Source organism: Amia ocellicauda, chromosome 10, assembly GCF_036373705.1.
Source record: "Amia ocellicauda isolate fAmiCal2 chromosome 10, fAmiCal2.hap1, whole genome shotgun sequence".
NCBI lineage: Eukaryota > Metazoa > Chordata > Actinopteri > Amiiformes > Amiidae > Amia > Amia ocellicauda.
This window is the reverse complement of record NC_089859.1, coordinates 14,362,889-14,375,132: the sequence shown is the minus strand read 5'-3', so window position 1 is coordinate 14,375,132 and position 12,244 is coordinate 14,362,889. Positions and strand designations below refer to the sequence as shown.

Sequence of the window (12,244 nt, the reverse complement as noted above, 5' to 3'; positions counted from 1 at the left end):
TGTTTTCCATGTTGTTTTCATCAGCGTAGTGATGAACTAGGATTGTTTGTATTTATTTTGCGTATGCATTGTTTGCTCAAGAGGTGGGGGAAGGGGGTTGTGATACCGTCCTTTCTCCAAAGATGTTGTAAGACTGAATTATCTAGTATAACACAACCACATGCACACTGACGTGCTCACACCAAATCTGCTGGCACTTGTAACTATATTAATTTGAAATTACCATTTTAAAAGTCTGTTGTGGCCTGGAGACTTTATTTTGTAACTTTTTCTTTCCTTTTTGGCTCTGTTAGAAGAGTTGTGGAAGCTCCAAGCACATGATGCTGAAATTCAATTGGCTTGTAGCACTTCAATTTTCTTTTTTCCAAATCTGTAATGTCTGAATATCTTTCACAATAGAAACATCTTAGTATCCTTGTGGCAGTTGCTGAAAAGTAGAATTTTACTTTAGCACATAAAATAACTGAAAGCAAGATTTGGTATTTAAATTATATCGGGGAATGCTATTTATGTTTAGGTGGAGAGTACCAAATAAAGTAATTTTAACATATTTGTCAATCAGTAGATGTAGATGTAATGGCAGAGGTAATGGAGGGGTGATAACTGGTGGTTAGAAATCAAGATAAGCCTCTGCCAACAATATATATTAATCAATCAATCATATCAATCAATCATATCAAACCCTATATTTATTAATGTTTTCCTAGTGAGGGAGAATAAGCCACACAAACTATCTATTGTGTGGCTGTCAGTCTCTGAAAAGATCGTCAGAGTGCATTTTGTTGCTTAGTTATTTGTATTATAACCACTTTACAAAGAAATAGTGCTTTACACTCTTAATAGCTATTGTTTTTTTTAATTTAATGTAAACCGTATGAAAGAAAATGTATTTTTATACCTTTTTTTATTATTTTGTTTGTCAGAATACATGTCTAATGTTATGTTGGTTAGTAAGCATGCACAATCAAAGGGTATCTTTTCAGATAAGGTGTGTTTATATGGGAAGAATAATCAAAGAAAGATTACTGCACATTTACAAACACTTGTACTTTGGGCTACAATAAAAAAATCCATTACAGTTTTTTTTTTCCTGCATGACAAACTGTTAGTATTGTTGGAAAATATGTGGATCTGAGAGAGAGAAATCTGCTGAATGGCGGTTTTCCTGGGCCCGGGACTCAAAGTGGACTTTACAGTGATTGACCTCGAACATCACACATCATGCTGGGATCCCAGAACACAAGTGTCATGTCACTCCTCATCGCCTCATTGAAACCTTCAAGAAAAAGGGTGGACACTTCCTGGCTATGTGCCAAATGTAACAGAATGGTGTACCTGTGGGAATTTGTCAAAGCCACTGCATTCACATGTTTGTTAGTGAACCAGAAGCTAAGCATCTCAGGATTGCAATGTTGAAATAAAAGTAGCAGGACTCACACGAGTGTCTGTGATTTTACTCTGGAGCCGGGCTGAAGGCTGCGATTTTGAGGCAGTGACATCCAGGTTCAAGACTTATAGTCACAGTGCTGTAAAAGGAAAGGTTGAATGTATAATAAATATATATACAAAAAAGTAAGTTTCAAGACAAATGGTCAAATTTATTTGAAATATTTTTATATTCTGTGCACCATACATACACTCTGTGTTAACAGCCTGTTACCTGTATACCATTTTGTAAACAAATCTTACCTATTGCTGTGATTCCATATTGTATAGGATTGCTTTAAAGTATAATATATTCTATTTGAGGAGTCAATTATGCTTACTAATGAAAAGGATTATGAATTAAACCATGGAAGGGCTCTGCACAGTAGGGAGATGGTGGTAGGATTCTTGTATTTGAAGTATTTCGGGGAATAGAATTCAATACCATTGTGTGGAAATATATTTGTATCTGCAAGGCACTCATAAGTTTACACAAGAATAGAGTATATTTTACTACACTGTTGATTTACATATCTGTACAGTTCAGTGTTACCTAACCCATGGACGTGCTACTAACTGTATCCATCAGTGTATAGAAATGTCATATGTGGTTGGCAAATATTTTGCCAATAATAGTAAAATTAAATGATGGGGGGGGGGGGGGTCAAACTTGTCGAGGAATCTGAAAGGCATTAGGACCCTGGGAAGCGTGGATCTGTTTTCCTCCTGGAAACCGATTATAGATGGCGGTGCTTTAGCTAAAGAATATACATATCCATTGCAATTCAGCTTCTATCTCCTTATTGATATTGCATTAGAAATACAAGCTCGAATAGATGGCGGGGTCCTGCTGCATTGTATTACTTTTCCTTAATAGACCCCCAAAAATGTGACATCCGATGTCCTGCACAGTACACATTGACCACAGCAATAAAGATACGGAATTGGACAGGACCCATGGCGACCGAGTTGGGCTCCCCAGCGCCGAGCCCGGTACCGGCAGAGGAGGCTGAAGCCGGGGAGGATGAAGAGCACTGGCTTTACGGGGGTAAATGCTGAATACGTTACTTTATTTAGATAAGATCAGTCTCTTTTTAAATAGGATGAAAATAAAATGCAGGCCTAAAGGGTATCCTTAAACACATTTTATTGGACGAATGATGTGTAATGCATGCTTTGGGTTACTAAACTTTAATTTGATGTGGTGAAGTTTGGACTTTGAACCTTTATTACAGATATAGAGGGGAAACGTTTTTCTTGCATGTGATTGTATGCATGATCTTAATTCGATGTAAAGGGGTGATGCTGGGGGGATGTGCATTCGCTTTACGATGCAGAACTTAAGATACCGTTATATGACATGGGGAATCATATAATCTAAATTATGCTGCAGCCAATTAGACATTTCACGAAATGTCCCTGGCGGGGACGGGACTCCCGACTGCTGGGAGATGAGCATTACAGCAGAGGGAAATCCTCATGAACCAGTGCTCACGGTACATTAGAGGGGGATCATCATTATTTATTTTTGTAACATCCTTTTTCACGTTTTAAACTTTAACAATGGCAGTACACTTGTATTGTGAAAATCCACAATTATTATTATCATGATCATCATCAGAGGTATTATCGCATTTATTGCTGGTATTTCTTCTATGACAAAAGTGTGACAACAACTGAACTTGTTTTCACAGACGAGAACCTCGAGAAACAAAGATACGACTCTGTGCCCGGGTAAGACAGCACTGTGTACTTCTACAAGATGCAAAAAGCTTGTACACTTTCCAGCACAGACACTGGCAGTTGCATAGTTGATGCATTCTCTCTTGACAGCGCAATAATATACTGATATTGCTGATGTGCCTGTAATAAAAGTAGCAGTTCTTGTTGCAACACATGCATCAGAATGCTCTAAAACACACACACACACACACACACACACACACACACACACACACTAGTGTAGTGGCATGATTCTGGTTGTTTTTCATCCTGGACAATGCTCACTTATATCCTGTAGAGCAGTGTATTGTACACTTTCTTCACCTTAACTAAACATTTGGAAGTTGGCTCCAGAGTACTAAAGTATATTACTAAAGTATACTGAAGGCATAACTTATTGGACCTGGAAAAACAAATATTCTTTTTTCCTTTCTCCATAAAAGGTTCCAGGGTCGTTTATCGTAGTTGTGTGTGTGTGTATTGACAGTTATGGTGTTAAAAGTAAATTATACCTTGAACTTTTGGTATGGAATCATTCACTCAACAAGGGGGGTGGGGATGGTAATTGCTTGTTTTAGGACTATAATCAGGATCTATAAAAAGGCTACAGCTATCTGTGGTTTTGCAGAGATCTCAGATGTTCAGAAGTTAATATTATATGGTGATTAGTGCACTGTAAAGTCAATTTAATCAGGGGGATGCACTTGTTCCAGACTGAAGGATTGTTCCTCCAACATCAACCCCAATAATGTAAACCACTCGTTATATTCTTAAGAGATTGTAGCTCAAATACTGGGAATACTAGGAGAGAAATTGGTCATTGGGTTGCTTGTGTGATACACAAACTAGGGACATAATGTAGAACATCAGTCGTTAATTCATATTGTGCAGGGGGCGCAGTGACCGCTGCTGAATGCACGTCATTCTCTCTTTCCTCTCCCAGGCTCCCAGATTCCATGCAAGAAAGTCAGGTGACCAGTACACAGGATAAGGAACCCACTGAACCGGTGAGAATTCCTCATTTCGGATTCCTTCCCCCACTAGAAACAAATCCGTCATATTGACAAGAATAGGAAAGGAGCCGATTGGGATCGCAGTGTTGTGGAGAGCTGTGTGGGGTCTCTGTGTTACAGGCTGCCCAGAGTGAGGAAGATGAGGAGGATAGTGACAGCGACAGCGATGAGGACGACGTCAAGGTCACCATTGGCAACATCAAAACGGGAGCCCCATCATACATGTGTGTGCAGTACAGTACAGTATGACTTGTGACATTAATTACACCTACCACTAGAGGGCAGTAAAAGACACTCCAAAAGACACTACTGGGAACTGACAGTTCTGTTTAACAAGTGTTTTGGTAAAAGAAACATTTTTTAAAAAAATGTGTCCCGAATTGCCTTTTGCGACTATTACTTTTTAAAACCGTGATACAAAACAGTCTTGATATTTCATTCAGTCAGCAGTATTTAAGATGGAAATGCGAACGAGCATGTGATGTACTGATTCGGTCACTTCCGATTTTCTTGAAATCAGGGGAACACCAATGAACCTGAGTCTGAAAACAGGACGGGGATATGGAGTTACAGCGACAGGTAAAGTCAACCTCTGAATAAGGATACGAATTCCTCAATAATTTCATGATCAAAATAAAAAAAATAAAAAAAACATGTTGCAGATACTTCTGTTTTATTCAAGCCAAGCTACAGCCTAAAGGGATTGACTTGGAGGTGGCTGGGAACATCAACGGGCTGCCCGTGCTGGAAGTGGATCTGGACTCCTATGAGGACAAGCCTTGGAGGAAACCAGGTCAGTTTGGGAAATGTCACCCGGCCCTGCTGATCAGGAGTAAGCAATCTTTGGTTTATATAGCAAAGAAGAAATTAGAAAACTGTTTGATGATCTTTGAAATAGCTTTCCACAATACTAGCCATTCACAGAAGGATGTACCATCTCCCACTAACCTCAGTCTTGTTTTGGGGCCAGATAATAGTATAGAGACTTTGAACCACACAATCCACAATGGGTTATATTTTTTTATAATAATAATAATAATAATAATAATACTTGCCATTCTTTTAAAAAATGGGTGTGCTTGTATAAGAGTGCAGAGTACGGTTCTCTCAAACCCAAGTCCCATCTTCTTCCAGGTGCAGACCTCTCGGACTATTTCAACTACGGCTTCAACGAGGACACATGGAAGGCCTATTGCGAGAAACAGCGCCGGCTGCAGCTGGGCCTGGACCCCGGAGCTCCACTCGGCACAGAGAACAAGATTACAGTAGGTAACAATAGCGGGGAAGGGGAGCCATAACAAGTGTGTCAGAGAGCTGCCATCGTATTTCTCAGCATGACTGTTGGGTACTCCCTGTGAGTGTTTCAGGATTGATTTTAAAAATGGGAGCAGAACAGCTTTGAGGTCACACAGGAGTACATGAACAGGACTCCAGAGATAGGATGACGTCTAGATTCATTAATAAGATGTGTTTTGTTGTTGATTTTTCCAGATTCAAAGCCAAAAGTTGGCTTTTGTACTTACGATAAATTAAAAAGTTATCTTGCTTAAGAGCTAGGGTTCCCCCCCTTGATTTTTGTGAATAAGTCTTGAAATTGATAAATAAAAAAATGAAAAAACTCAGAATAAAGAAAACTATCATCTTTAGACAAACTCAGAAAAAGAGGGGTGAAAGCCATAACAATGCAATGTATACAGTGAGGTTAGAATCCAGAGTGTTTTGTCAGACCCCCTCTATGCAGTATTCTCTTATGATTGACTATTTTTTGGTAGGTCCAGCAGAGAAGAACACCCATCGTGGAGAAGGAAGCAGACATGACCACCATCAAGCCCGAGTTCAAGGCTGACTTTCCCCCTCCTCCCGTCTCTCTCTCCTCGGGTAGAGTGAAGGCAGGACCACCACCCAACAGGTAACCAGAGAGAGAAAGTAGGGTAAACATGCAGGTGGGAGAGTATACAAAAGTTCAGAGACTATTTTCAAATAGTCATTTTCAACAGGGACGTTCAACGGATGTGGAAAGTCCATTAAAAACCTCTGTGAAGTTGGCACCTCTTGTTCAGAACACAAATACAAATACAAATATTTCCATTAATTTGTGCTGCATTTGTGCTGGTTTGTGCCGCAAGAATAATTGTTTGTGCTGGTATGGTTCCTGACATATTATACATTATATTTTAGGTCTGTGATGTAACTCATCACCCCAACAAACTCCAAATCAATCCAAAGTGGTGTCATTAATTTGTGCTGCATTTGTACGTATAAGGGCGTCTGCCAAGAAATAAAAATAATAAGAAGAAGAATAAAAAGTACCATCAAAAAAACATTTGTGCCAGTAAGGTAAGGGGTGCCAATTTCACAGAGGTCCATTAGTGCAGTTGAGTCACAATGGCCATCTCAAACCGTAGAGTGTGTGAAGCACCGATCACTCAGCCACACCGTACACCCCTTGTAGGAAACTGGGCGGGACCATCGATGTGATTGGCGGGCAGACGGGTGCCATCCGAAGGGTGGAGGGTCGGCGGAGAGAGAAGCACCCCTCTGAAGAGAACCCCATCCAGGCGAGTGTATGGCCTAACACTCACCTGAGCATCTCAGACCTCAGCTGTTCTCAGACACCAGCGGCAGCAGTAGTAGTAATTTTGTTTGTTTTGGGGTTTTGTGCAGGTGTTGGGAGATCATGGGATCAAGACACAGCCATTTGCCCCCCCTGCAGGGCCCCCTCCCCCACCAATTGGCGCACCTCCCCCTCATTTCTTACACCCTCCACCGCCAGTGACCAGTGTGCCCCCTCCTCTACACCCACCAGGTAAGGATCCCACTCCTGGCCTGCAGTGAAGTCGAGCTTTGAGAATCTCTGGTGCAGTGTAATGGAGTTCCACAGGGATCAGTACTAGGGCCTTTGCTTTTTCTAATCTAAATTAATGATCTGGACTCTGGGATAGTTGGCAAACTTTTCAAATTTGCAGATGATACTAAAATAGGTGGCTCAGCAGATTCAATCTCGGCAGCACAGGCTATTCAAAGGGACTTGATAATATTCAGTTGTGGGACGACACCTGGCAGATGAAATTCAATGTGGACAAATGCAAGGTATTACATGCAGGTAACAAAAATGTCCACTATAATTACACTATGGGAGGAATAGAACTAGATTGTAACACATGAGAAAGATCTAGGAGTCTACAAGGACTCCTCACTTTCTCCATCCAAACAATGTGGGGAAGCAATAAAAAAGGCAAACAGAATTTCTTATGTTCTTAAGAACAATTTCCATTTGTGTGCCCGGGTCAGTGTGTCCCTGCTGATCTGGAAAAGCTCCTCTGGTTTGACGTGGTCAATGTCTTTCATGATTTTGAAGACTAACTCCAAAACCTGCCTTTGTATTCAATGTGGAATATTATAAAAGGGTATATATTTTCTTTTATAGCCTGATCCTGCTGTTCAAGGTGCATGTGACCTAAATCTATTTGTACTCATTACTGTTTGTTTGACTTTGTACTTCATATCTAGCCATATTACTTTTGTTGACTAGGTTTATTTAATATAAACCTTAGAAGGCAAATGTGCAATGCAAACATGGCGTAACACTGAGCGTAGGAAAACTCAGACTCAAGATTAAACACGTCTGAGTCCCTTACAATGAGCATGATCTTGTATAATGATGGTTCTAAGCTGCGTGGTGAAGTGTAGTGTGAACATAGTCAGGTGTATTGCTGATGACAGTGTGTTGTTTTTACAGGCATGCCTCCACCAGCTATTCCAGGTAAGCGTCCTTCTGTACTTGAAAGCCAACAACTGTGTCAAAGCACATGACTACCTATGTTGATCGGTGTATCACAAGCCAGCGTCAGTGATGTCATCTGGGCTCAGGCTTCGAAGCAAGGAAGATGCATCCAACTCACCGTTGCACATTTGAATAGTTAGAATTCTCCCAGCTCCTGAAGTTGACTGTAGGACCTTTTACAATTTCTAAAAGTGTTAAACGTGTACATTTGTAGTGTTTCCTGGAGGAGTGACATTAGGGCCCTGGGTGTCCAACGTTAAACGCAAAACACAAAACAAATCTATGAGAAGAATCGTCCAGACGTATTGATTGACAGGACTCTGCAGTTTTGTGAAATATGATCCTGGAATAAAAATTGGCAGGCTTTAGTCCCTGCGAGTTCCCCGGGAGTACAGTACAGTGGATGGCAGTCACGTTGATTACCCTGCTGTGTTTCAGGTCTGTTCCCGCCCACTATGGCCCCGCCCCCAGCCCTGCTTATGCCACCCCTGGACGGGTGAGTGATTGACAGCCATCAGTTACACGTGGCAGAAGGTGCTGTGTGCACGTGCTCCTGATCTGTCTTGTCTTGCAGATGCCAGACCTCAGCCTTCAGCAGCAGACTCCCTACACCCTTTGGCTACTCTGCAGGTGAGTGGTGCGCAGCCCACCTTTGGAGCCGAGCTACTCCAGTAGAGACACATCACTGAACTGAAACTTATTGCAAATCAAAATCTGACTGTTCTTTGTTCCCCAAACTATATTCGGTTTCTCAAAGTAGCTAAGGAAGTGTTTTTGGAAGTGTTTAGAAGTGGCAGCTACAGAGGGGGTGGTTAACTCTTGTGAGAAAGCCCTTCAACTCTGCAGAAGGGTTATAATTAACTAATTAAGGAATTTAGAAGATGTATTTACGGGAGCTGAATTAGCTCAGATTTTGCTGCGTTTAAACCGCAGAAGGGACACACCTTGCAGAGTGACCTTGCCTACCTGTGAGTCCTGGAAAGCTCGGCTGATGGGGTAGCGTGGGCTGAGGGGCTGGGCTGTGGTGTGCCTTGCAGGGTGAACCACTGCTACCAGGTTTGGTGCCTCTGAGCTGCTGACTTCTGCTGCTCTTCCCTGATGGCTGACGGCACAGGGGCATGCTGAGAATGGGCTGGATCAGGCCAAGTGCCTGACTGAGCCGAGAAATAACTTAATTATTTACCTCTTCAGTCTGCAAATCAATCTTTAAAATACATAAATATATAAATAAGGCAATGCCACCAAAATCAGCTCCATCACTACCATGAAGTATAATGGAGGTTGGACACATACCTTGCAGGACATGAGAGCAGTTAGTCAGAGCTCCAAAATCAGGTTCCTTTCTTGATCCCACCCTTGCAGACTCGAGCTTCGTCAGCTACCCCCCCATCTCGTCGTCTCTCACACCCTGGGTTGCATCACTGGAGAAGGGAGGCAGCAGCGTGGGTGGCGGGGGGCTCTGGGAGTACCAGGGCTCTCAGAGGGACAGGGAGCGAGACCGGGAGCGAGATCGCACCCCCACCACCAGCGAGTACATCAAGTGAGTGCACAGACAGGACCGACCCCTGAACACCAACCTCACACGAACGAAGGCTTAGCGTTGGAATCCCAGCTCAAAATGTGGATAGACTAGCTTAATCCGGATTAAATGACAGTTTCCAATCCAATGAACTCACTATTTGTGCGGAGTATCTGAGCAGCCAGTGTAAACATATAGGTGGGGGGGATAAATAAATACAGGATTTAACAGATTCCGCACACCGTAAATAGGATTATGATCTCCTGTAAAGACATGACAGAACTTCTAAATGTGTGGCAGGAGTACATTTTTTGCGTCTCCCTCATGCTTTCACCCCCTAGATTTCCCTTTACTCCTGTGAATACAGGGTCACAGTCCATTTAAAAACAAAACAAAATCACTGTAGGAGTTAGGAGAGAAAGCGGGTGAATTTGGAATGATCTTGTATGTTCGGTGCCCCCCCAGCGATGACGAGCGTTACCACTACTACAGCCATGAGCGGGGCTGTGAATACGATTCTGAGTTTCACCACAGCCGCGAGAGGGAGGAGCGGCACCGAGAGCGCCGGCATCGCGACAGAGAGGACGGCGGCAAACACAAGTCATCCAGACGGTGAGAATGAGAGGAAAGGGGGAGAGAGAGAGGGACAAGGCAAGAGAAGAACCTGTTCCAGTTTCAGCATCATGTTCAGTGTAGCAGCTTTTTTTTTGTGGGAAATACAGGATAAATCTGGGTCGTTTTGAAGACTGGTGGTGCACTATGAATTCCCCCTATGGTCAACTGAGGTGCTAGAATATGTAGAATACTTTCAGTACCAGCTCGGGACTGGATTTGGAGAATAGTAACTCTAATGTGTCAGATTCATCAGAATTCTGTTCATTGATTGATTCATTCAATAACATAGCTGGGAGAGAAGACACATGGTGGCTGCAAGGACAGGTGCCTACCTGACCGCTCTATAGTCCCTCATTTTTATGAAGGGTCATCGAGACTTGTGTTGTCCTGACTATTTCCTGTTGTCCACACAGGAAGCAGCACGATGGGGAGGAGGGCGAGAGCCACCGCAGACACAAGCACAAGAAGAACAAGCGTAGCAAAGAGGACAAGGAGGCCACCGAGGAAGGGGAGGAGCCAGACAGCAAGGAACAGTGACACTTGCCAGAGGCCACGCTCCTTGCACCACACTCAGAACATTCCCACAATCCATTGCACATCCCCTTTTTGGCTGGAATGGGTTTGCCTGGTGAGTTCACCACTCCAGCTATTTATAGAAACTCATAGCCCTCCCTGCTGCCTGGATATCCCAGTCAACCTAAAGAAATTAAAGAAGCAGTCTTTCATGTCTGTGCATTGCAGTGGCTCCTCCCTTCTGCAGAATGTGGCTCTGCTGTTTTCATGAGAAAACATACAGTATGTAGTATTACTTGTAAATTGTCATGCCTTCCTATTTAAAAAAAAAAAACTATTTTTTTCCAAAACTGTATAAAGCTTTTTAAATATATATATACACTCACCTAAAGGATTATTAGGAACACCTGTTCAATTTCTCATTAATGCAATTATCTAACCAACCAATCACATGGCAGTTGCTTCAATGCATTTAGGGGTGTGGTCCTGGTCAAGACAATCTCCTGAACTCCAAACTGAATGTCTGAATGGGAAAGAAAGGTGATTTAAGCAATTTTGAGCGTGGCATGGTTGTTGGTGCCAGACGGGCCGGTCTGAGTATTTCACAATCTGCTCAGTTACTGGGATTTTCACGCACAACCATTTCTAGGGTTTACAAAGAATGGTGTGAAAAGGGAAAAACATCCAGTATGCGGCAGTCCTGTGGGCAAAAATGCCTTGTTGATGCTAGAGGTCAGAGGAGAATGGGCCGACTGATTCAAGCTGATAGAAGAGCAACTTTGACTGAAATAAGCACTCGTTACAACCGAGGTATGCAGCAAAGCATTTGTGAAGCCACAACACGTACAACCTTGAGGCGGATGGGCTACAACAGCAGAAGACCCCACCGGGTACCACTCATCTCCACTACAAATAGGAAAAAGAGGCTACAATTTGCACAAGCTCACCAAAATTGGACAGTTGAAGACTGGAAAAATGTTGCCTGGTCTGATGAGTCTCGATTTCTGTTGAGACATTCAGATGGTAGAGTCAGAATTTGGCGTAAACAGAATGAGAACATGGATCCATCATGCCTTGTTACCACTGTGCAGGCTGGTGGTGGTGGTGTAATGGTGTGGGGGATGTTTTCTTGGCACACTTTAGGCCCCTTAGTGCCAATTGGGCATCGTTTAAATGCCACGGCCTACCTGAGCATTGTTTCTGACCATGTCCATCCCTTTATGACCACCATGTACCCATCCTCTGATGGCTACTTCCAGCAGGATAATGCACCATGTCACAAAGGTCGAATCATTTCAAATTGGTTTCTTGAACATGACAATGAGTTCACTGTACTAAACTGGCCCCCACAGTCACCAGATCTCAACCCAATAGAGCATCTTTGGGATGTGGTGGAACGGGAGCTTCGTGCCCTGGATGTGCATCCCACAAATCTCCATCAACTGCAAGAAGCTATCCTATCAATATGGGCCAACATTTCTAAAGAATGCTTTCAGCACCTTGTTGAATCAATGCCACGTAGAATTAAGGCAGTTCTGAAGGCGAAAGGGGGTCAAACACAGTATTAGTATGGTGTTCCTAATAATCCTTTAGGTGAGTGTATATATATATATATATATATATATATATATATATATATATATATATACACAC

The 12,244-nt window shown here is 42.6% G+C and overlaps 1 protein-coding gene across 1 annotated transcript; it reads left to right on the top strand.

Annotated features, from left to right (window-relative positions):
- The first annotated feature begins 2,164 nt into the window (after positions 1–2,164).
- LOC136759666 (pre-mRNA 3'-end-processing factor FIP1) lies at positions 2,165–10,711 on the top strand. The gene is made up of 16 exons (XM_066714630.1): positions 2,165–2,473; positions 3,120–3,159; positions 4,091–4,154; positions 4,281–4,384; positions 4,681–4,739; positions 4,843–4,953; positions 5,295–5,425; positions 5,933–6,069; positions 6,613–6,718; positions 6,825–6,966; positions 7,900–7,923; positions 8,383–8,440; positions 8,519–8,574; positions 9,307–9,484; positions 9,929–10,075; positions 10,492–10,711. The coding sequence occupies exons 1-16, from the start codon at positions 2,383–2,385 to the stop codon at positions 10,613–10,615; spliced, it is 1,572 nt and encodes a 523-aa protein (XP_066570727.1). The 5' UTR covers positions 2,165–2,382; the 3' UTR covers positions 10,616–10,711.
- The last annotated feature ends 1,533 nt before the right edge of the window (positions 10,712–12,244 follow it).

Excerpts from the sequence above, each read along its gene's own strand:
- LOC136759666 (XM_066714630.1), top strand. The coding sequence starts at position 2,383 with ATGGCGACCGAGTTGGGCTCCCCAGCGCCGAGCCCGGTACCGGCAGAG. Across the intron at positions 6,719-6,824 it reads CTGAAGAGAACCCCATCCAG|GTGTTGGGAGATCATGGGAT; the intron begins GCGAGTGTATGG and ends GGTTTTGTGCAG. Across the intron at positions 10,076-10,491 it reads AAACACAAGTCATCCAGACG|GAAGCAGCACGATGGGGAGG; the intron begins GTGAGAATGAGA and ends TTGTCCACACAG.